The sequence below is a fragment of the Mustelus asterias genome, chromosome 1, assembly GCF_964213995.1.
Source record: "Mustelus asterias chromosome 1, sMusAst1.hap1.1, whole genome shotgun sequence".
Lineage (NCBI taxonomy): Eukaryota > Metazoa > Chordata > Chondrichthyes > Carcharhiniformes > Triakidae > Mustelus > Mustelus asterias.
Genome location: NC_135801.1, coordinates 89,502,786 through 89,528,729, shown reverse-complemented (window position 1 = coordinate 89,528,729; position 25,944 = coordinate 89,502,786). Strand labels below are relative to the sequence as shown.

General features: G+C 43.1%; 1 protein-coding gene across 1 annotated transcript in view; it reads left to right on the top strand.

Annotated features, from left to right (window-relative positions):
- Positions 1-25,944, top strand: part of LOC144495135 (prominin-1-A-like) — a 160,992-nt gene that overhangs the window by 112,357 nt on the left and 22,691 nt on the right. The window contains exons 15-21 of the mRNA XM_078215086.1: positions 707-788; positions 2,878-3,024; positions 5,138-5,209; positions 7,865-7,957; positions 13,547-13,600; positions 23,622-23,702; positions 24,005-24,073. Of these exons, the coding sequence (XP_078071212.1) occupies positions 707-788; positions 2,878-3,024; positions 5,138-5,209; positions 7,865-7,957; positions 13,547-13,600; positions 23,622-23,702; positions 24,005-24,073 (598 nt within the window). The remainder of the gene's footprint in view (positions 1-706; positions 789-2,877; positions 3,025-5,137; positions 5,210-7,864; positions 7,958-13,546; positions 13,601-23,621; positions 23,703-24,004; positions 24,074-25,944) is intronic.

Below are 25,944 nucleotides of genomic sequence, written 5' to 3'. Positions count from 1 at the left end.
TACAGCATATTTGAAGTTAAGGATTACTGAACAGTGACCAGGAGTGCATCTCCTCAAGTTTTTTTTTTCCATTAATCAAACGAAGTTTTGAGAGTTTCTGAGACTCTTGGCTGTGCATCACTTTGTCACTCCAGGATTACTGAATTTTGAAATTGGAAAGCTATTAATAGCACCATTGGCACAGAGAACATAGTTTTCTTCAATATCTTCTTGGGATCCTTCAACCTTAATGGGGTTGTAATTACCTGCTTCACAGCTGGGGTGTGCTTCTGTGTTGAAGGTGTTTAAAAAAATTCAAGTTATTGTTGGATGACTTGGTGGAGTTGGGGGAAAAAGATGCATATACAGCATTCACATGAGAGGAAGTGGTCACTTTTGGACTGACTAACTATTTATCTGTTAACAGTATTATGATTCTTTGCCCATAATGGACTATTTTGGAAGGGGCACTTTTAAAGGCTTCTATCCCATATAGTTTTTTAATTCTGTAGCTTTTTTACTCATTCAAGTTTGCATGACGTTGAAGTGGAAATAATAGTTTAGCATTCTTTTAAAATCAAATAGTGTATTGGATCGAATAGCTTCATGCACTTTGAGTGATTACTGATACCACTTCATTCCAGAACCATTTTTGTGCATCATAAATATTTTTTTTCAAAACAATGAGTCATGAACAATGAAACAGTTTCTTTTTCATTTTATACAGCAAATGCCGCAAAAATGAAGGAATTTATTCAGCTTTCCAGCTACATCATTTGTTGAATCTCGATCGTGTGAATATCAGTGGAGTAAGTAAAAGTTTTGGCATTGCTTCTGGGCAGAATAATAGAAAGAGAGGTGGAATTTTGTTTACTTAATCCCAGCCAGACTACAGGACTATTCTTGGGTTGGGAACCTGATTTCCTAAAGGGCAGCTTTGTCAAGGCTCCATCCCAGTGTAGCCCATTTTGGAAGCGCAGGCAGGACAGCGAGCCCATTCTGTCAAAGGAAGAATTTTTAATTAAAGGGAAAATGATATGGGTTACCAAGGCTCAGCAACACTTGGATTTTTGAGGCTGAGACAACCATTGTTTGTCTCGGAGAAAGCATTTCTAAGTGAATTTTAGACTGACATTTCTTTCATTTTATTTACCCTTGACTCAACATTGATTTACTTGAGAGTTGCAATAACTGCATCAACATGCCTCAAGTCTATTTACTTGACGAAGTAAACTGTTCCTGTCAATCTAATTGAACCCTTTTCAGTTTCAAATTGCCCAATTCCATTGTTGAAATTCATATTGACCAGTTGATTTTGAATGAGGATTTGCAAAATACAAATAGGCCAGGGATTTTCTTGTCCATGGGGAGGGCTTTCTTTTTTAATTTTAATTTTCTTTTTGGTTGGGGCTTGCTTTTAATCTAAGATTGCTGATGGGGCGGACTGTGAATAAGCCCACCCCATCAGTATGATGTCGTGGGACCCACTTCTTCACTTTGGAAAAGTAAATGTGTAAAAATATGGTGGGAAAACGTGCCAAGGCAGCTAGCGGGTTGTTCTCTGCTTTACCCACTGGCGACAACACTGAAAGTAATCAGAAAATTCCGCCCAGAGAATGATTGGAAATTGGGAAGACGCTTGTGAAAACTACATTTAAAGGGCCAAGATGATAGAGCTAGGGAATAGGAACGATTGGATTTTTGCAGAGAGAACTGGCATGGGCACAATGGACTGAATGGCCTCCTTTTGTGCTGTTTTGGCTCTGTCTATAGTGATACTCAATTGTCATCTATGACCAGGAAATAGGGGAAGCAGTAGTCCTCTAAATCCTCAAAGATCAGTAAAACAGGGTTCGAATTTAGAATGACTCATCATTTAAAAAAAGACAATGGAGTGATTTTCTGGCCCTGTTCATGGCAGACACAAATCCCATTATAGCCGAAAACTCGTGTGAGTGGGCCATAATGTGATTTGCGCCGGGGAGATCTCGGAATGAGTTCTTCCCCGCACCCCTGCCAGTGATGTCATCAGATTCATGACCAGCGAGGTGTGAACCTGATTACCATGGGTTAACATATGTTTCAACATTCAAAAATGGTTTTACGCTGTTATTTACAGTTTTGCCGTATGTTCTCCCCCTTTCTGGCGTAATGTCATGCCAGCGAGAATCACTACTTGCCAGGGGCGAGAAGGCCAGTGTAGCCCTTGGGTGGTGAGGGAAATGTCAGGGTAGTGCCATGCCACTGCACCCTGGCATTGCGAATTTGGCAGAGCCTAAAGGCGGTGGGCTTATAGGGGCAGGGCCTAAAAGGGCAGAACCAATGGGCAGCCCCGTAGCGAGGGTTTGCATTATGTAGTGAGATGTGGAGAGTACGGCACTGATGTCCCAAAGCCGGTGAATGGGGATGTGGAGGTTTTTTAACATTAATTAGAGATCAGTGTGCCCTTGGAGCCAGCCATGCCAGCGTCTTTAGGCCCTGCCCCTCATAATGACGGTGCAAAACACACCCCCATGCTATAAGATGGCAAAGTGCCATAAGATCTGGAGAGAAACCCTGTCTGTTTCACTGGAGGGGAAGCATGCTGGTTTTCAGTCAGAACCTTTAATTTGCCATTTTTTGGGAAAATTCTGCCCAATAGGTTTCAGAAAATTATAATTTAATATCTTGATCTCATGCTAAAAGCTGTGGTAAACAGGAATATACACTATGTCCAACTTGCAGCAGTTTGGGAGATGAAATGCTCATCTAGGAAAAAGCCAGCATAGTGTACACAGACATTGATTTTATGACCATGACTTTTTAAGAGTATGACATTTTGTATGTAAGTAGAATAATTATGGGATCTGTAAAAGTTGTTCAAATGTACATTTTATGATAGCGGTGATTACTTTTCAGCATACTACTTATCTGACTGACAGAATTGCAAGCATTGATGTGAATCTAAGTAACGCAGTAATTTTGGATGAATCTGCAAAACAGAGTCTTCACAATTTCACTAACACTGGCATGAACAGCATTAATTTTACAGCCTACATCATTGAGGTAATACTTTTTTTTTACTTTTCTAGGTGCAAAAGCATGCTCCAGCTGGAAAATATTACTTGAAATGTGTACATTTTAAATCAAATCTCCATATTATGCTATCTTAAAATTATAAACCACTCTATCTCACCTAATGACAGTGATATTGCTATTCAAATTAATTACAGTTGGAACTGCTGTGCCATTAACTTTTAAAAAGAATATTAAAACATCATAATCTACCGAATCCAAAGTTTTAAAATGTAATTATAAGCATTCACCCTACCAATCAAAGTTTAGTTAGATTGGTCCATATTGAAGAAAGTTACCGATTAAACATAGAAAGATTTCTTTGTTGCCTGTGGAATTAATGCCTCAAAGATGAAGTTCTCACCCTTTGTATACTTCACAGCCTTGCACTATGTCGTGCAATGCACTGCAGCCACTCAAATTTTCCAGTCCTCTGCTTGTGGCTTATGCATCTTCAATCCCTTTGCCACACCATTGGTACCATTCATTTTGTGGCATAGGCCCCAAGCTCTGCCCCTCCGACTCATTTTTAAAACTCACTCTTGACCAAGTTTTTAGTATCCCCTGATAATATTCTCTTCCTTTTCCTTGGCATCCATTTTTTTCCTCACCCTTACACTCTTGTGGAATGGCTTGGATCATTTTTCTTCACTTACAATACATATAAACATACATTTACTTAAGTTAGTTCTAAAGAATCTTGATAAAATTCAAATCTGGAGGAGTTTTGAAATTATATAGGAAATACAAATCTAACCTATTTTAGTTTGTTACTTTGAAATCTGTTTGGGATTTTGAATATAATTGAGAACATTTCTTCTAAAAGTTTCAATGCTACTGATGCCCTTTCTGCCTTTTCAACTTATCCTTTCCTCACCAAAGTCCTTCAATATTTTGTTGCTTTCTGAATGCATACCTATTTTTGCCAATATTCCATGTTTGAATTTCTCAAAACCTGTCCTTGTTTGGGCACAGCACCAAGATAACCCTTAACAAATTACAAGCATTCTATCATTGTAACCATGGTGTATTATTCCTCCTTGTGATGCTCAGTCTCTTTGCAGTCTTTGACATGGTAAAGCACAATATCCTCCTCCAGTGAGAGCACAGTGGAACTGCTCTGTTCCAACTTTCTCTAACCAATTAAAACCAGAGCATTTCCAGCAATAGGCTCTCCTCCCCTGAACTATAACCTCCTGAGCCTCCCAAAGATTTATCCTTGGACGACTTTGCTTTCTTATCTACAAACTGCCCTTTAGTGCCAAGTCCGTAGCTACTGGATCAACTTCCACAGTTGAGCTACCACCTTAAAGCCTATCTGTTTGACCAAGTTTTAGGTTATACCATTGCTAATATTTTGTCTAGGTGTCAATTTCTTTCTGATCGCATCCCTGAGTGGCTTGTTGTATTTTACTATGTTAAAGGTATTACATAAATGCAAGTTGGTGAGTTTTATGCTTGATAATTCAAAGGAAAAATTATCATAGTTTAAATTTGTAACAAAATTGAGGAAAAATTTAATTCACTAAGTAGAAGGATGCTACTCAGATTTTAAATTTCTGGCATAGCCTCTCTACCAAGTTGAGCCATTTGACCAAGGATGGTGGAGAATGGTAGAGAAAAGAGAATTTGATGGTTACTCTAGTGGAAACTATAATTTATTCCTGTAATTGCATAAAACAGGAATATAATTTTTAGAGAAAGATATTTTCATTGAAACTACAGCCGAGTAAATGTCCTATAATCTCAGCATTACCTTTACGTTCCTTAAGTATCTAAAATTCTGCTTTCAATCTTTCTTGCATTAAACTCAGTGCTGTGTATTCTGGTAATCTCTGAACTTCGGTAACACTGATTTTAAAACCAGTTCTTGCACTATTTTTTTCCCACCAGAATGAAATATGCATTGGTACTTATGATCTAATCTTAGCGGAGTAGAATTCCAGAGTGGGTTGTAATTCTTTCATATGGAAGAAGTATAAAATTTCAATAAACTATTTTGTATAATTTTATAGCCTTTCTGTCAAAAAGACATTATTGTTGTACTGCAATTGTGCATTTAGCACTAGCCATAAGTTCACTTCTGTTTATTTCTCATTTTTAGCTCAAGAAAACTGTGACTCAGGTCGATCTTCAAACATTTGCAAATGAATTAGAGGCAAAAGCAAATGCACTGGTAAGTTTTGAGCTTGGAAGCTAGACATGAATACAATTTGGTCAAAATTGAGGGGGAGAGGGAGAGACATGCAGGCAGGCACGCAGAGATGGGTACTTGTTTGTCTTTGCATATTAACAAAGAGACACATTTACAAATTCTTGTCATTTACTTATTTGATAATTTTACTAATAGCTTGAAATTTAAATTAATTGTGATGCAGTGAACATAATTTCTTCAGACTGTTGATCAACCCTTGATGTTTTTGTTCATCTAAATTTGTCAGAATTTATGCAAGGAAGTTTTTCTATGTGAATAGTTTCTCTTTAGTTGATGGGGAAAGTATATTTTGTACAGTAAGACATCAATATCAGATGGCTGTGGGGCTGAACCAGAAAGTTTTGATTTGTGACTGCCTTTTTTCAGGTCCGAAGCTATGCTTCATTTCTTTATTAAAGCAGCAGCCTGTGGATTCTTAAATATACATTCTAAAGGTTAATACTGTTCTACAAAGCTAAGTGTAATCCCGATTAGGTAGCACATTTGCATCAGTGTTTCCTGGAAGGTTACTTCCATGTCAATACCCGGTGGTGATATATGATTACTTAAGGATTGTGTAAATGTTTATAGTGGTTACAAAATAACCAGCCATTGACAAAAAGAGATATTAGAATTTACGTCTTCCTCATTCACTTTAAGGAATGTCTTTACCACGGCTGCCCTTATAATCGTCAGTTTTTCACCCCCTCTCTTTTTCTGAAAGTGGCAACTTAGACTCAGTAGGGAACAATTTCTCTCCCAATATATTGAGAGCATTAGCCTGGAGAAGCTGATCAACCTAGGCAGTTATCACAGCAGCACTCTGATGTTTCACATCCAGTTACATATGGTTGTTGGGTAGCAGCAATGAGTTACAACCCTGACCGTCTGCCTTTACTTCAAATTCTCCACTTCACATATTAATGCTAATTGTGAAAGATTATTAGTACCCAGACTGCGATCAGTTAACTACTCCTGACTGAAGATTGCTGACTTACACTGGCTCCCAGTTAAGCAACGTATTGTTCTTATAATTCTCAGCCTCATTTTCAAATCTTTTCATGGCTTCACCCTCCCCTGTTTCTCTAATCTTCTTCGTAAGAAGTTTAACAACACCAGGTTAAAGTCCAACAGGTTTATTTGGTAGCAAAAGCCACACAAGCTTTCGGAGCCCTAAGCCCCTTCTTCAGGTGGCTCTAAGCCCCTTCTATCACCTGAAGAAGGGGCTTAGAGCTCCGAAAGCTTGTGTGGCTTTTGCTACCAAATAAACCTGTTGGACTTTAACCTGGTGTTGTTAAACTTCTTACTGTGTTTACCCCAGTCCAACGCCGGCATCTCCACATCATCTCTAATCTTCTCCAGCCCTACAGTCAATGAGATAGCGGCACTTGTCTAATTTGAATCTCCTGAGCATTCCTCATTTTAATTTCTCCATCATTGGTCATTGTGCCTTCAGTTGCCAAGGCCCTAAGCCCTGGAATTTCCTCCCTAAGTATTTCCACTTCTCCTCCTTTAAAATTATCCTTAAAACCTACATTTTTGACCAAGCTTTCAGTCACCTGCCCTAATATCTCTTCTTGTGGATTGGGGTCAAATTTTGTTTTATAATGCCTCAATGAAACACCTTGGGATGTCTTATTATGTTAGAGGTGCAATATAAATACAAGATGATGTTATGTGAACAATGGGGAGTTACTGATAACTCATTGGAAGAATCTGACATGCATTCATGCCTTGTTATTGGACATCATCTGGATTCATTCAGTCCCATGCCATTACCCAACTGGTGGCAGATGAATGGCAATAGCTTCACAGGAAACTTAAAATCTGCATGTATATTTTTAAATAAATAATGAAATGCATCACCTGAAAAGGTGGAGGAGCAACCTTTTAAAAGGTAATTGGGTAAATATTTGAAAAGAAAAATGGTTACAAGACTATGGGGAAAGAGCAGGGGAGTAGGAGTAATAGCTCATTCAACCATTGACAAAGACACAATAGTCAAAACTTTACCACCCTGATCGCCACGAGATGGTAATCAGAGCATAGAAAGAAACGCATTGGGAAGGATTTCATGGCCTCGCTCGTCCCGAAACCGTAAAATCCTGCCCGAGGTCAATGGACCTTTCCATTGTCCGTACCTCGCCATGGGAATTGGAGTGGGCGAGGGGTAGACAATGGAAAGGTCTGTTGACCTCAGGTGGGATTTTACGGTTTTGGGACAAGCGCGGCTGTAAAATTCTGTTCCATGAGTTTCTTTCTATGCTCTGATTCTAAGCCAGATGGAAGGAATTGTATTTTGAAACGATAGTGATTTTAATGCTATCAGAATACTGTTGGAATACTGCTCTGACATCCATTTCTGGTCATCCAGCTATTATTCTCTGTGTATCTTGTGACCTTTGTAAATTGGTGCTTGCAGTTGACAAGGGCCAGCCTACCCAAGAGTGAAAAGTTAAAATCACAAATTTACAGAAAAGCATTGTTGCTAATATTTGACAGTACCTGCATGTATTTTGTAGGTCATATAAAGGCATTCAAAACTACATTGGAAAGCATACTTGGTGCAGAAAACTTGTTCATGATTTATGACCCTTTCAGTGTTGACTGTCTAAATATAATGTGCAACATTTTCAGCCTGCAGGAGCCCTAGCGAATGCATTAAAAGGCCATGCAAACAGTATCCGGGCAATCTACACGCAGCAAGTTGTACCATTAGAACAAACTTTGGTAAGAAATGTACAGAGAAATATTTTATTTGTACCAAAGCTTTGAGCTTCTGCAATGCAACTGTGTTATATCTTATTTGAGACAATGAATGGTGTTTAATGGAGGCGATAGGAGTCTTATGCCCAGATTGGGCAGCCAGCGAGCGTTCCATGTGGCTTCTTATAAGGAGGGTCTTGCTGCATTAAGTGCCAGCAGCCGCTTAACTGGACAACAGTGGGCCTTTCCCAAGATCAAAGACTCAGGCGGCAGTTGTCCCATCAGCTGGGAGCTGCCAGCCAACCAAGATCAGCAGCTCTAGTGAACTGCAGCATTGGAGAGACAGTGGCCGGAATTTTGCCATCCCACCTGCCACGGGAATTGGAGCAGGCAAGGGATGGACCATGGAAATGTCCGTTGACCTTGGGTGGGATTTTCCGGTTATGGGGTGACTGAGGCTAGAAAACGCTTAGTATCATCACTGAATCGCAGTCTACAAGCTGGTAATGATGGGAGGAGGATTGCAGGAAAGGGTGGGTGAGAGGAGTCAGCAGGAAAGCTAGGAGGTTAGCTCTCCATGGGCTCTCCCCCGTCCTGATGCCAGGTCCCTTGATCAGGCATTGAGTGTCTTTCAATGGGGGATTCCCTAGGAGACTTTAGGTAATGCATGAGTTTGTTTGTCATTCTCCCTCCCCACTGCTGGGTTTATAAAAGCAGTGATTGGGTGAGGTCCACAAGTGGGCATTAAGATGGAGAAGGAAAAGCAGTAGGATCCCCATCACCGCCGATACATTGATAGACCAATCCAGATAGGCTATAACTGCACTTGTAGTTCTTTGCAGGTTTTCACTTGGCTGGGTGGCACTTGCTCAGATTGTCCAGGTGTATTACACATGTTTTTCATTCTAATTTTTGCTATCCTTTTTTAACCAGGTTACCCAGACATTTGGGTGGGATTTTCCCAAAACAATTCTAAATGTCAATTTCACGTAAAAACCCAAGTAAATCCCATTAGTTTTTTCAGTGGGATTTTCAAAATGAATCTCCCACGCAGAGTGCACCAGCTTGAATCTCGATGAAAATCCAGGGGCCTATTCTCACTGAATTGGTCGGCAGCATAGCGCTGAAGCTGGAAATGCCCATGGGGGCACTCCCTTACCCCTGACCTCCTGGCCCTCCTTCAATCCAGCGGGTCGGGCTGCCAGCTCCACTGTGGGGAGCTATTGTAAACCCTGCTGGAGTTAAACACTCCTGGCCGGGGAGAGAGAGGCTAGCGGGCCTGGAGAATTCCATCCCGGGCCCACTAGTGAAATGCAAATTATATTAAAATCACAATTGCCATAATTAATACAGCTCCGCATTGATTTCTGGCATTGGGCTGACGGTGCTGGAAATGCGGCAGCCAGAGACTCGTGGAGGCTGTGGCGCCCAGCAGAAAGCCCGCTACACGGCCTCCGCTTGAGTCTCCCGGCCGCTGGGCTGGGAGAAATGCACTCCTCCTCCAACTCCACCCCCCCCCCCCCCCACCACCCCCCACCACCCCCCACCACCCCCCACCACCCCCCACCACCCCCCACCACCCCCAACTCCTTGACAGCCTTGTCTGTTGCTCCAATTCCAATATTAAGTCATGGGACACCTCTCTGCTTTCTTTCCTCAGCAGTGGTGGGAAAGCCTCAAATGCTCTGGCCTACCCACCCATCTGATTAGCATTTTAATTATCTCAATCACATCTCTTTGGCTCCCACCTCTCTATACTCCTTCTGATATGTGAACCTACTGACCAGCTACTAACACAGATCTCATACAATGCAGCATCAGCTTTAACGTTTCCTCATATGGTGCCACAGGACTAAGTGAGAGGTTGCCTTCTCAAAATGCATGGACCTTTGTGATTTAATATTTAGCTTTGGTGTTTGATTTGTTTTGGAAGCTATAAAAGATTTTGGGCAGGATTTTCCAGCCATGCATGCCCCAAGACTGGAAATTCCTGCCCAAGCTCAACGGACTTTTAAATGGTCCACCAACCTTTCTGTCTTGCCCGCTACAATCCTGTAGTGGGTGACATGGGTAATTTTAGACCTTTATATTGTGAATCAGGTGTGGAGTCTTTCCAGTGGCACTTGATGAAGTCAGGTCTTTATGCCACCCCTTCACTGTTTACATTTTTCTCTTCAATCTTTGGAAACTGTCCTGTGTTTCATAAAACATTTTAAGCCTTTACATGCTAATTGGATTTCTGCTGTGTATTTTACTTAACTTTCACTTCCTGATTTTTTTAATGCTTATCAGAAATATGTTGAAGCCCGGGTAAGTTCTTGTTAAATCACCAATTAAGCATTGTACATTTCAAATGTCTGGAAGATAATTTTAAAGTTGTGTTTGTTATCAGAGCATGAAAAACATTGGAATAATTACGAACAGGAAAAAGCCATTGGGTCAACATGTTTGTGACTTTTCACTTCATCCATCTACTGTCATATCCATGAAACCCTTCCCCTCTCCAAAATTATATGCAATAGTCTCTTGAACCTGTTTGTACCACAGTGACAGCTGGTAGCACTATTGATGAATGAGGCCACATTGGTGCCTTTGTATCCCTTGTCCCTGATTGCCTCATGTTTAGATTGAAATAATATTTTAATATCTTGGAGCTTCCATTTTGGCATAAATAAAACTAAACTTTCACAACCCCCAAAAAAGAACTGTTTGATTACATTGGTCTGTAACTAAGCACTAACTTCACCTTGACAATTATGCTGAGCTCCGAACCATTCGACAGAGCAATCTAAATTGTTTAGTTTGGATGTTGGGATGTCCTGTGTGGGGACTGATCTGGGTCTTTAAAATAATTATACTGAATTCTTGCCACCCCCCCCCCCTCCCCCAACCAGATCAGAACCCTTGCCTCTGCCCCACATTCCTGATATCCAACCCCCTCCACCCCCTTTAATGTCTGACACCACCAACACCCCCCAACCTGCTAAATTCCATGAATTTACCTTAGACACTTGCCTTCTCCCTGGCTGTTCTTTTCAATGGGACTTTGACTCACCTGTTTCATAGCAGCTAGTGGATAAATTCATAGATGTTTACAGCACAGAAGGAGGCCTATCATGTCCACACTGGTCAACAAAGATCTGACTACAGTAATCCCGTTTTCCAACGCTTGTCCCATAACCCAGGAAGTTATGGCAGTGCAAGTGAATATCTAAATTCTTCTTTAATGTTACAAGAGTTTCTGACTCAACCTCCCTTTCAGGCAGAGCTCCAGACTCCCATCACCCTCTAAGTGAAAAAGTTTATTTACAACTCCCCTCTTACCTTCTACTTACCTTAAATCTATGTTCCCTGGTTATTGCCTCCTCAACTGATGGAAAAAGTGCCTTTCTATCTACCCTATCTATGCCCCTCATAATTTCATACACTTTTACCAGGTCCCCTTTCAACCTTTTCTGCTCCAAGGAAAACAGTCCCAGCTTATTCAATCATTCCTCCTAGTTCAGACCCTCCAGCCCAGGCAGCATTCTGGTAAATTTCCTTTAAATCCTCTCCAGTGCAATCGCATCCTTTCTATAATATGGTGACCAGAACTGCACACACTACTCCAGTTGTGACCTAACCACCTAGTGCCAAAAAAAGGTGTGTCCTCCTTCACTGTTTTTTTGGACTTCGAATCTGGAACCATGGATCCAGTGCGTTGCTTGAATCTCTCCCGGCCTAATCAGGAATATTGGGCAAGGTACGCACTTAAGAATTTTAGCGCAGGTAAGTAGGTACGGAGTGGCAATTGGAGTCTGGAAGGGTGGCAAGGAAGTTATGGCCCATTATTGTACTAATAAAGTTGGAAGTCCAATAAATATTTAATGTGTGTACTTCATTGTTACAAATACGCAAGTTAAGGTGCACCTATTATAAATTTAAGTACTGTATAATGTGAAAAATCAAAAAAAATTAACTTTTGTACAATATGACATGCTATAACTTCTGAAAAAATGTCGCAGTTGAGCTTTGACGAACTAGTCTGTACAATGCAGCACCACTAACAATCCTAGGACCATGTTAGTCAAACTGTGTAAACAAACTCCTGAATGCCTGGTAACCATTCTGCATGAGAAACTATTAGGATGTGTGATCTGGGTACACTTTGTTCAGAGTTAAAGGAGAGGTATAAATGGAGATAATGGTTTTTCGCTGTAAAACCCAAAGGGGCAATTACCAAAGGCCCACTTTCGAAGAGGTCTCCTTATAAAGCTATTTTCAGAATCCTATTTTGGTAAGTTATTCCACAACCTATTTTCTCTTGGTGTTTTTGCTTTGTTTAGAATAGTGTAGATATTTCTCAATTTCTTAGTTTAAAATGTGGGCCGGCATGATGGCACAGTGGTTAGCACTGCTGCCTCACAGCGCCAGGAACTTGGGTTCGATTCCTGGCTTAGGTCACTGTCTATGTGGAGTTTGCACATTCCCCCCCGTGTCTGCGTGGGTTTCCTCCCACAGTCCGAAAGATGTGCTGGTTAGGTAGATTGACCCGAACAGGCGCCGGAGTGTGGCGACTAGGGGAATTTCACAGTAACTTCATTGCAGTGTTAATGTAAGCCTTACCTGTGACTAATAAATAAACTTTTTTTATCAAATAAATTGGTCAATGCATTATCTTATTGCTGATTTTGAATATATTGAAACATTCTTGATTGTGGTGATGCCTCATTCATCAAATAGGTTGAGTATTGGTTTACCTGTGTTAAAAACTGGGTAACTTGCAAGTAACTGTTGATCAACAATTACTCCGAAAAATGTATTTGTTCTGGTCATGTCTTAGTACTAAAAGATGTGTTAAAGTCTAAAAATAGTGTTTTTATGTATACTTTCAAACTGGCCATCGATTTTGATAATGCTTCTGAGAAGCATCTTGGGATATTTTACTGCATTACTAAAGCAGAAATGCAAGTTGTTGATGAAAATATGGCAAGTGCACACCCCTAAAATGTTAAATATTCAAATAAGTTCACTCGAGGTGTGATCTGACCAGAACACAGTGCAGTTTCAATGTGATTTCCTTTGACTTGTACTGTTCTAGCTGTGTAGGTCACTGTTCCATTGGATTTACTACACTGCAATGGTTGGACATGTTGAGCAAAATGGTTACTAAAACTCCCAAAGTCTCTTTCAGCTTCTTCCTTAATCCAACTCCTTTCATTCCCTGTGCAGTGCTTTGCACTTGTCAACATTAAATTTCTTCGGTCATTCTTATACACATATATAAAATCTAACTTCTGTGTACTTTCTTAGCTGCCTCCAGTTTGGTTATTGAATCTAGGTCACTTATATAAATTGGAAAATAGTGGTGGTCTGAACACTGAATCCTGGGCAACTCCACTCCATGTATCACTCCACCTCACCATCCTTCCCCCTCACCCATTTACCTACTCCCTCACCTGCCACCCTACACCATCACCCACCTGCCAGCCATATTGCCCTCTTACCCAGGTCACCTGCCCTCTCTTCCACCCACCTGCCACCCTACCCCCTCAGCCATTTAACCTTACACACTGTTTTAACATGTATCATTTTTGTTATGCTGTCTGATTTAAATATTCTGTTTGTCAATAGAACGTATTGAATGAAAGTATTGGAATACTACAAAACGTGGCGGCAAAATTAAAGGTAAATCAATTAATGTTTGTTTGAATGCATGCTTTCATTGTTGAAAATCCATATATTTATTTTGAAATTACATTTTCTTAATGCCTTTTTCTCCATATTTCGTGCCTTGTTCTGGATTGGACAATTCTTGAGTGAGATGCTGCATAGGGGAGCCTGCTTTTCAGCTCTGCTCATGTTACTATTGACTGACCACATGGAACATCAGGCTGGCATCAACATCTCTCTTGTGGATGTTGTTCAATTTCCAGTTGATTGTTTACAATTTGCCCTGATGAGCAAACTTCACTTGCCACCTTATCAAAATGTCACGATACAGATCAGGAATATCATAGTACAGATAATCAAATCTGTATCTCTTCCATTACTAAAGTGCAAATTGTCCATATTTCATGTTATTGTGCAGTCAAAATTAGCTTGATATCAATAAAAGTACTCATGCACTTGAAATCTGGGCAATGTGACTGCTGAAATCGAGCTATTTTACCCAGTGTAATGATTGGGTTGTCTCACCATTATCATTGGAAGAATTTTACATTTCTGAAGCTAAGTGCAGTGTTGGGTAGGTTACGTGGCACGTTTCCTGCTGACCGGAATAGTGGGAAATCTTGCCCCATTTTGCAATTAACCGCGTTAATTATGCATGAGTATGTCTCCAAATCACGTGGTGGGTTGGGAGCTGGTTCATCGACACCGCAGTTACCTAATGGGATCAAAGGTCCAGAAGCCATATTTAAATGCCGCCCGAGCGCACACATTTCACTCTCTCCGGCCCAGATTTTTCCAGGAGACTGAGATAGTTGCCATACAGAAGAAGAAAACTGCACCCTGCTTCTGCCATGATCCCCTCCAGGCCTTGATTAGGGTAGTGTGGCAGCATTGGGTTGTCCTTTACCCCAGGGATGGCACCAAGAAGCACGATGTGGAGATGCCGGCGTTGGACTGAGGTAAACACAGTATGAGTTTTAACAACACCAGGTTAAAGTCCAACAGGTTTATTTGGTAGCAAATGCCATTAGCTTTCGGAGCCCTGCTCCTTCGTCAGATGGAGTGGATATCTGCTCACAAACAGGGCACACAGAGACACAAAATCAAGTTACAGAATACTGATTAGAATGCGAATCCTTACAGCTAATGAAGTCTTAAAGATACAGATGATGGGAGTAGAGGGAGCATTAGGCACAGGTTAAAGAAATGTGTATTGTCTCCAGACAGGACAGCCAGTGAGATTCTGCAAGTCCAGGAGGCAAGCTGTGGGGGTTACCGATAGTGTGACATGAACCCAAGATCCCGGTTTAGCTCGTCCTCATGTGTGCGGAACTTGGCTATCGGTTTCTGCTCAGCGACTCTGTGCTGTTGTGAAGGCCGCCTTGGAGAACGCTTACCCAAAGATCAGAGGCCAAATGCCCGTGACCGCTGAAGTGCTCCCCCACGGGAAGAGAACAGTCTTGCCTGGTGATTGTTGAGTGGTGTTCATTCATCCGTTGTCGCAGCGTCTGCATGGTTTCCCCAATGTACCATGCCTCGGGACATCCTTTCCTGCAGCGTATCAGGTAGACAACGTTGGCCGAGTTGCAAGAGTAAATACCGTCCACCTGGTGGATGGTGTTCTCACGTGAGATGATCTGGCATGTCTTGCAGAGGTTGCTGTGGCAGGGTTGTGTGGTGTCGTGGTCACTGTTCTCCTGAAGGCTGGGTAGTTTGCTGCGGACAATGGTCTGTTTGAGGTTGTGCGGATGTTTGACGGCAAGAAGTGGGGGTGTGGGGATGGCCTTGGCGAGATGTTAGTCTTCATCAATGACATGTTGAAGGCTCCGGAGGAGATGCCGTAGCTTCTCCGCTCCAGGGAAGTACTGGACGACGAAGGGTACTCTGTCCACCGTGTCCTGTGTTTGTCTTCTGCGGAGTTCGGTGTGGTTTTTCGCTGTGGCGCGTCAGAACTGTCGATCGATGAGTCGAGCGCCATATCCTGTTCTTATGAGGGCATCTTTCAGTGTCTGGAGGTGTCTGTTGCGATCCTCCTCATCCGAGCAGATCCTGTGTATACGGAGGGCTTGTCCGTAGGGGATGGCTTCTTTTACGTGTTTAGGGTGGAAGCTGGAGAAGTGGAGCATTGTGAGGTTATCCGTGGGCTTGCGGTACAGTGAACCTCACGATGCTCCGCTTCTCCAGATTCCACCCTAAACACGTTAAAGAAGCCATCCCCTACGGACAAGCCCTCCGTATACACAGGATCTGCTCGGATGAGGAGGATCGCAACAGACACCTCCAGATGCTCAAAGATGCCCTCATAAGAACAGGATATGGCGCTCGACTCATCGATCGACAGTTCCGACATGCCACAGTGAAAAACCGCACCGACCTCTTCAGAAGACAAACACGGGACACGGTGGACAGAGTACCCTTCGTTGTCCAGTACTTCCCGGAGCGGAGAAGCTACGGCATCTCCTCCGGAGCCTTCAACATGTTATTGATGAAGACTAACATCTCGCCAAGGCCATCCCCACACCCCCACTTCTTGCCTTCAAACAACCGCACAACCTCAAACAGACCATTGTCCGCAGCAAACTACCCAGCCTTCAGGAGAACAGTGACCACGACACCACACAACCCTGTCACAGCAACGTCTGCAAGATGTGCCGGATCATCGACGGATGATCAGCATCTCATGTGAGAACATCATCTACCAGGTACACGGTACCTACTCTTGCAACTCGGCCAACGTCTACCTGATACGCTGCAGGAAAGGTTGTCCCGAGGCATGGCACATTGGGGAAACCATGCAGACGCTTCGACAACGGATGAATGAACACTGCTCGACAATCACCAGGCAAGACTGTTCTCTTCCTGTCGGGGAGCACTTCAGCGGTCACGGGCATTCGGCCTCTGATCTTCGGGTAAGCGTTCTCCAAGGCGGCCTTCACGACACACGACAGTGCAGAGTCGCTGAGCAGAAACTGATAGCCAAGTTCCGCACACAAGAGGACGGCCTAAACCGGGATCTTGGGTTCATGTCACGCTATCGGTAACCCCCACAGCTTGCCTCCTGGACTTGCAGAATCTCACTGGCTGTCCTGTCTGGAGACAATACACACTTCTTTAACCTGTGCCTAATGCTCCCTCCACTCACAGTGTCTGTATCCTTAAGACTTGATTAGCTGTAAAGATTTGCATTCTAATCAGTATTCTGTAACTTGATTTTGTGTCTCTGTGCCCTGTTTGAGAGCACATTTCCACTCCATCTGACGAAGGAGCAGCGCTCTGAAAGCTAATGGCATTTGCTACCAAATAAACCTGTTGGACTTTAACCTGGTGTTGTTAAAACTCTTACTCCAAGAAGCACACCAGCCTCACCTCTCCAGCTTGGGAGGCTGTAGCAGAGCACCTGCACCTAGAACGCTATCCAATGAAAGAAGAGGATGAATGATTTCATTCATTCTACCATAATACTTCATTCTTCAACCCCCTCTCGTATCAAACCCTTATCATGACATTATGTACTCAGGGCTGCTCTCCTTGGGGATCTCACGCAACATTAGTAGGGAACAAACATCACCATCGAGAAGCCTGTGATAGCCACAAGCCCATGAATCTAGAAGTTTGGCTATCTTCATCAAATGTAAACCTCACGTATTAATGAGCCTTGCTGTAGAGGCTATCTGTGATCTCTTTAATGCATCTCTGTGTAGCGGACTACAAGATGCCAGACAGGTCTCCTGTGGATCCCTGGAATGATCCACAGGCAAAGAAATTAAGTGCAGCGGCCACCTTCAAGGGCACTGGCTGGAGGTGACCTCCCACTATATGGGACTTTAGTTCCTCCCAAAGAATGTGGCAGATGTGATCCACCAAAGCTCAGGACAACTTAGGCGTGATTGGCTCTGTCTCTTGCACTCAGCAAATAGAAGCATCTTCTTTGGTTGACCCTTCATCTGGTGAGTTAGCTTTGTGGTCCAGGTCTGTTCTCCTATTCCTCATGATGCTGGGGTGAGTCTGGCTTGTCCTGAATCTGCGCTCAGCTTGTTCCTCCTTCTCCTCCTCCATTCTATTTTAACCCTCAAGAAGACAGCATCGAGCTCAGGCTCCATTATTGTTTTCTTCTTCTCTTTGTGAAATGATAGAGCGACTATATTAATGAGTAAATGGGTAAAATCAGTGAAGCGAGCAATCTTGAACCAAAAGCGATTGTAATGGTCTCAAGCACCTTCTGTCCCACTAACCTTGCTACTGATGCAGCCTTGTATCTGAGGTGCAATCAGCCATGTCAGGGTGACCAAACGATCGTCCCTGAAACTTTACATCTTAATCCAACAGAGCTTGGAGAAAGAGTGAAGGACGTGCGCCACATGACTTAACTCATGATTAATGACTAGTTATCCTCTGGCCTATTATGTATTCAGTAAGAAGTCTCACAACACCAGGTTAAAGTCCAACAGGTTTATTTGGTAGCAAATACCATAAGCTTTCGGAGCGCTGCTCCTTCGTCAGATTGAATGGAAATGTGCTCTCAAACAGTGCACAGAGACACAAAAACAAGTTACAGAATACTAATTAGAATGCGAATCCCTACAGCCAGCCAGGTCTTAAATGTGGGTGGAGGGAGCATTAAACACAGGTTAAAGAGATGTGTATTGTCTCCAGACAGAACAGCTAGTGAGATTCTGCAACTCCAGGGGGCAAGCTGTGGGGGTTACTGATAATGTGACATAAATCCAACATCCCGGTTTAGGCCGTCCTCTTGTGTGCGGAACTTGGCTATCAGTTTCTGCTCAGCGACTCTGCGCTGTCGTGTGTCGTGAAGGCCGCCTTGGAGAACGCTTACCTGAAGATCAGAGGCTGAATGCCCGTGACTGCTGAAGTGCTTCATCCAGACACACGGAACAGCCATGGGGACCAAATTTGCACCTCAATATGCCAACATCTTCATGCACAGGTTCGAACAAGACTTCTTCACCGCACAGGACCTTCAACCGATGCTATACACTAGATACATCGATGATATTTTCTTCCTTTGGAGTCATGGTGAGCAATCACTGAAACAACTATATGATGACATCAACAAGTTCCATCCCACCATCAGACTCACCATGGACTACTCTCCGGAATCGGTTGCATTCTTGGACACACGCATCTCCATTAAGGACGGTCACCTCAGCACCTCACTGTATCGCAAGCCCACTGATAACCTCATGATGCTCCACTTCTCCAGCTTCCACCCTAAAGACGTTAAAGAAGCCATCTCCTACGGACAAGCCCTCCGAATACACAGGATCTGCTCGGATGAGGAGGATCGCAACAGACACCTCCAGACGCTGAAAGATGCCCTCATAAGAACAGGATATGGCGCTCGACTCATCGATCAACAGTTCCGACGCGCCACAGCGAAAAACCGCACCGACCTCCTCAGAAGACAAACACGGGACACGGTGGACAGAGTACCCTTCGTCGTCCAGTACTTCCCCGGAGCGGAGAAGCTACGGCATCTCCTCCGGAGCCTTCAACGTGTCATTGATGAAGACGAACATCTCGCCAAGGCCATCCCCACACCCCCACTTCTTGCCTTCAAACAACCACGCAACCTCAAACAGACCATTGTCCGCAGCAAACTACCCGGCCTTCAGGAGAACAGTGACCACGACACCACACAACCTTGCCACAGCAACCTCTGCAAGACGTGCCGGATCATCGACACGGATGCCATCATCTCACGTGAGAACACCATCTACCAGGTACACGGTACCTACTCTTGCAACTTGGCCAGTAGTGTCTACCTGATACGCTGCAGGAAAGGATGTCCCGAGGCATGGTACATTGGGGAAACCAGGCAAACGCTATGACAACGGATGAATGAACACCGCTCGACAATCACCAGGCAAGACTGTTCTCTTCCTGTGGGGGAGCACTTCAGCTGTCACGGGCATTCAGCCTCTGATCTTCAGGTAAGCGTTCTCCAAGGCGGCCTTCACGACACACGACAGCGCAGAGTCGCTGAGCAGAAACTGATAGCCAAGTTCCGCACACAAGAGGACAGCCTAAACCAGGATGTTGGATTTATGTCACATTATCAGTAACCCCCACAGCTTGCCCCCTGGAGTTGCAGAATCTCACTAGCTGTTCTGTCTGGAGACAATACACATCTCTTTAACCTGTGTTTAATGCTCCCTCCACCCACATTGTCTGTACCTTTAAGACCTGGCTGGTTGTAGGGATTCGCATTCTAATTAGTATTCTGTAACTTGTTTTTGTGTGTCTGTGCACTGTTTGAGAGCACATTTCCACTCCATCTGACGAAGGAGCAGCGCTCCGAAAGCTTATGGTATTTGCTACCAAATAAACCTGTTGGACTTTAACCTGGTGTTGTGAGACTTCTTACTGTGTTCACCCCAGTCCAACGCCAGCATCTCCACATCATGGCTATTATGTATTGGAAATTATGGCAATCGCATGAAACCTTTCAATGCTGGAAATCCATATATGCAGCAGGTTTGTCTCCTTAACAGCTGTCAGCATTCCCAAGTTTTACATTCCTGTGTGTTACTGTGGAAATGGAATGTCTGTTATTTCATTAACTGTCTGTCCCTGTTACTATACAGCAAAAGGCATGGGATTTAATGGCAACCTTCTCAAGGAGATTTTCCTTCTTTCTATCAACTCTGACAAAATTTCAATCTTTTGGCTGCAACAGGTTTGGAGACACTCCCAGAAAGGGCCCTGAGTTCAGCAGTGTGCTCCTTCCACATTGCCTCTGACCCCTCCCATGCTGATTTGCTTCTAGTTTCGCTTTTAAACTGCACCATTGCTACATGTGTGCAAAATGGTAATGCTAAACTATTATTTCAAAATCAGCCCCCCCCCCCTGCTCCCCTTCATTCCTGCACTGCTCTCCCCCCACCCCCGGTCAACATTCCTACACCGCTCTCCACCCCCCATCCCCACCCCTGAACCCATCACTGTCGACATGCCCATGTGGACCTCTTCCCTCCCCACCTTAAGATAACAGGACATTTAAAATATCATACAATCATGTTGACTCTATAAGATTGTATAGAATCAACATGAAAAGGAAATCCTGTTTGACAAATTTATTAGTTTTCTGAGGATGTAACATCAGAGAATCCAGTATTTGAATTTCCAAAAGGCACCCAGTAAGATGCCACATAAAAGGTTACTGCATAAGGTAAGAGCTCATCATAATGGGGGTCATGTATGACTAACAGGAAACAGGGAATTAGGATAAATGGGTAATTTTCAAACCGTAACTAATGGGGTGCCCTATGATCAGTGCTCTAGCATTAACTATTTACAATCCATATTAATGACTTGGATGAAAGGGCCAAATTTGCTGGTGATATAAAGATATGTTGGAAAGCAAATTATAAGGAGGACACGAGAATGTAATCTCTCAATATGTTATGAACATTGTGTATCCAGTTTTAAAATATTCAAAGACTATTAAAATGGCTGAGCAGGTGCAAAAATCGACAGCCCACCCACCATTTTTAAAGAAATAATTAAGGGTCAATTAAACTTGTTAACAAGCCAATTTACCCATATAATACACCATCCATGCCATAAAATAGTTGGCATGAACAGGATTGGGCAGGTCATTTTTCAAAAATGTTTTTTATGAATAGGAGAAGGAAGGGGGGAATCACAGCATTCGGGGGTATATAATGTGGGAAACTGATGTCATCCACTTTGGTAGGAAGAGTAGAAAAGCAAAATATTATTTAAATGGAAAGAGACTGGAGAATATTGCAATACAAAGAAATCTGGGTGCCCTTGTAGATGAAATGAAAAGGCTAGAATGCAGGTCCAACAAGTAATTAGGAACATAATGGAAAGTCAGTATTTACTGTAGGAGGGTTGGAGTATGAAAGTAGAGCAGCTTTGAAACTGAACAGAGTATTGATGAGCGAATATCTAGAGGACCGCATACAGTATTCCAATTCTCTTTTTACACCTAGTTGTGTCTCCAGAGCTAGTAATTTCCAGAGCAGGTTGCTGATCTGTCACCAGGTGCTTTTTATTAATTCATTTGACTTGGGCATTGCTGGATGGCCAGCATTTATTGCCCATCCTTAGTTGCCCTTGAGAAGGTGGTGGTGAGCTGCCTGCTTGAAATGCTGCAGTTCACATGCTGTGGGTTGACATACAATGCCATTAGGGAGGGAATTCCAGGATTTTGACCCAGCAACTGCGAAGGAACAGCAATACATTTCCAAGTCAGGATGGTGAGTGGCTTGGAGAGAAACTTGCATGTGGTGGTGTTCCCATGTACCTGCTGCCCTTGTCCTTCCAGCTGTAAATGGTCGTGGGTTCGGAAGGTGCTGCCTAAGGATCTTTGGTGAATTGCTGCAGTGCATCTTTTGGATAATACTCGCTGCTGCTACTGAGCATCGGTGGTGGAAGGAGTGGATGTTTGTGGATGTGGTGCCAATCAAGTGGTCTGCTTTGTCCTGGATGGTGTCAAGCTTCTTGAGTGTAGTTGGAGCTGCACCCATCCAGGCAAGTGGGGAGTATTCCTTCACACTCCTGACTTGTGCCTTGTAGATGGTGGATAGGCTTTGGGGAGTCAGAAGGTGAATTACTTACTACTACTCCTAGCCTCCGACCTGCTCTTGTAGCCACTGTGTTTATGTAGTGAGTCCAGTTGAGTTTCTGGTCAATGGTAACCCCAAGGATGTTAACAGTGGGGGATGGGGATTCAGTGATGGTAACAACATTGAATGAGTGTCTCTTATTAGTGATGGTCATTGCCTGGCATTTGTGTGGTGCAAATGTTACTTGCAACTTGTCAGCCCACGCTTGGATATTGTTACATTTGAGCATGGACTGCTTCGGTATCTGAGGAGTTGCAAATAGTGCTGAACATTGTGCAATCATCACTGAACATCCCCACTTTTGACCTTATAGCTTGAGGGGCAGCATTCCATATCAAACATAGCTGACCAGGAGTTTTACCTGCTTTACCACTAGCCATTGGTGTGTTTGGAAGGATTTTCAGGTTGCCACACTCAACCTGTTTGACCACGTTTTGAATGCACCTTCCTTGGCTAACAAGTCCTGGGGTGGGACTCAAACCTGGAGCTTCTGGCTCAGTGGCGGGGACGCTACCTCCTGTGCCACAAGACCTCCATGCATACAGCTTTTGTCTCCTTATTTAGGAAGGGGTGTACTTGCACTGGAGGTGGTTTATAGAAGGTTCACTAAGCTGATTCACAGGATGAAGCTCTTAAGAGGAAAGACTGAACAAGTTCGATCCATACTCACTTTTGAAAAGATAATCTTGAACCAAAAGATTTCTCTTATGAGGGTATAAAGTGTGTCCTTTCATAATAAAGAGTTGCCCATTTAAGACTAAGACGAGGAGAAATTTCTTCTCTGAATTCTGCCCCAGAGAGCTCTGGAGGCCAGATCATTGAATATTTTGAAGGCTGTGATAAATTCTTGATCTATCAAGTAGTTAGTTATGTGAACAGGTGGGAAAATGGTGTTGAAGCCGAGATCAGATGAAGCACGATATTGAATGGCATAGCAGATGTAAGGGACTGTGTAGCCTCTCCCACTTTTATTTTTTATGTTCTTGTATTCATTCCTGTTTTATGAATGGTAATAGAAAAGCAAGTGGGCGTGTTAAATGGTTTATGGTTCAGTCAAACTATCATCAATCTTTTAAACATGTAATTCTTTGCAAAATAATGAGATCAAAACCAGAGACCATAAAGGTAAGTCACTAATAAATGTTGCACAGTAGGAAATTCAGGAGAAACTACTTTAACCAGGAAGTGATTCAAATGTGGAGCTTGCTATCACAAGGAGTAGATCAGACTATTAGTACGGATATATTTAAGGGGAAACTGGATAAAAGCGTGAGGAAAAAAGGAATAGAATGTTATGCCAATAGATGAAGAAAGAGGAGAGGAGACTTGGGTGCAGTATAAATGCCGGCATAAATCTGTTGGGCTGAATGGCCTTTTTCAGTGTAGTACATTTTATGTAATTCTATGTAACTTTTTCACAGATAAAAGCGGGACGTGTAATTGATGCTGTTGAAGCTGCTCAAGATCTAATCAACAACAATGGTAGCAACATTGTAAAACAGGTAATGCGTTCATGGCCTTATACCAGAATATGCTACCTTTTGTGTGTGTGAAATGTACTCCATGCCATGCAAATAAGCTTCTTGCTCCACCGGTTCACATGCTTCATTTCCTATTATAGGCAATTATAATCGGAAATTATTTTTCCTATTATAAAAAATAAGCAGTGATTGCAATTCAAAAGTACTTCATTGGCTGTAAATTGTTTTGGGAAGTCCCAAGGTCATAAAAGGTTCTATATATCCATGCAAATTTCCATTTCACATTAGTAATGACATTTTATAAAAATGCATTTCTCTTCTAGGAAATACAGGATTACAGCAAAACTCTAATAGGGTACATCACTGATTATTTAGAATGGATCGTGGATGCTGTGAGTATTGCTGTGCCTCTAGTACAATTACGAAAGTTTTATCTTTTGAAAATGTTTTTGCCAGATTTATTTTGATAGCTTCCTATTAGTTAGTTGTTGATCAGTGAGATTTTAACACTGTTGAATCACATGAGCTAACTTAATATTTCAAAATACTGACTTTGTTTCTTTTCCCTTGCTTTTTTTATTCATCTCATGTTTCTGTCACTTCATTGATATCTTTTCCACTTTTATTGTTTTTATCTATTCCATTTTGTTTTCATTGCCATTTTCATTATAGATTATGCTTCCATACGTTTTGATTAAGCCTTTCTGGGGAACATTTTAAGCAAGTTTCCTGAGATCCTGATACCCATAAACCCTGGTGGTGGCCCAAAGGTTGGGGAAAGAATGGTAAAGGATGCATTGGATTGGGGAGCAGAACCATGAATTCAAAGAAACCCTGCTCTTGGGCATGTATATTGAAAAGAGCTCTACTTAGTTACCCCAATGCCATTGGTGAGGGATGGCTTCTGTTGGGGGACCTAAACAGAGCAGGCCTGGCTTCTGCTCGGGGATCCTGAACAGAAAGGCCCAAGTTCTGCTTTGCTCATCAGAGTCAGATTTCCATCAGGGCCTGAAACAGATACAAGTGCACTCAGTTACATAGTCCTGTCTTTGGCAGTCACTGGGATACCTTTTTTAAAAAAAAATGGCCCAACCTAAAGGCCCAAATTTATCCCTCATTAAGCCCATCTTACATTGGGAAATGAGCACAAATTCTTCACCATTCCTCTCAGCCTTGATCCACCCTACCTTGCATAGATTTAATTCCTCCCCCACCCACCCCCAAAGTTTAGGTCTCCTGACACTGTTCTACATTGGTGACTGAGTTACTTAGATTGGGCAGAATCTTGTGCTGCTCTCTGAAGCGAGAAGCAAGGTGGGTGAGGGAACTTAATGGAATGGAACGCCAAAGATCTGCTTCCTAACTTCAGAATTAACTTTGCAATAAGTTCAGGGGAGTTTGAAGGTGTCAGAAGTGTATTTGCTTGCACCTGTATGTCATTTATCTCTTTATTGGTGAGTGAGCAATACGCTTTACGACTGCATATAAGCAGCATGCAGCAGGTGAGGTAGTCAACTTGGTGGCTACTCACCAACTCCGGCATTTTATTTCACAATTAGTGAGCATTGTTCAACAAAGCAATGATCGGGTTGTGACAGTCTAAGGGGCACTGTCTGAAGGAATGAAGGAGGGAATATGGGGCAGGAACACAGCCAGGGAGGGAAAGTGAGGGTTCAGGGATATCGGAAGGAGGGAAGGGCCTTGCATGTTGGGTGTGGGGGTCCTGTGACTGGGTGGTGGCTTATGGGCAGGGATGGAGAGAGAGCGATTATCCCAAAGGGCTGACTATGATGGAGTCCTGGGGGTTTAACTGAGGGCATTTAGCAGCAGAGGGAAAAGGCACAGTGAGAGGAGGTAGTGGGATATGGTAGGGTGGCAGGTCCACTGGGGTCATGATCAGATAGCAGATCGTCTCGGGGAGGAGGCAGATGGGGAGGGGCACTGAAATAGACAAAACAGGTGATACAGATAATGGGAATGGTCAGAGGCAGGTTGAGCATGGGAGCGGTAATGGATGTACGTTCAGAGGGGAGAGAAGGCATGTGAGGGTTGATGGTGGAGATACAAGGGTAACAGGAGGGAGGTTCAACGGTAATGGGATAGGAATGGTTAAATTGGGTAGGTAAAGGATCTTGGGGGGATTGGGGGGGGCGAGTTCGTGGGTGACAGGGTGAGGGTGTAAGGTGATGGAACATGTCTGGAATGTTGAGCACACCATTTTCTCCAGGCTGTTCTTCACGTCACAGTTGCTCTTGCATGTGAA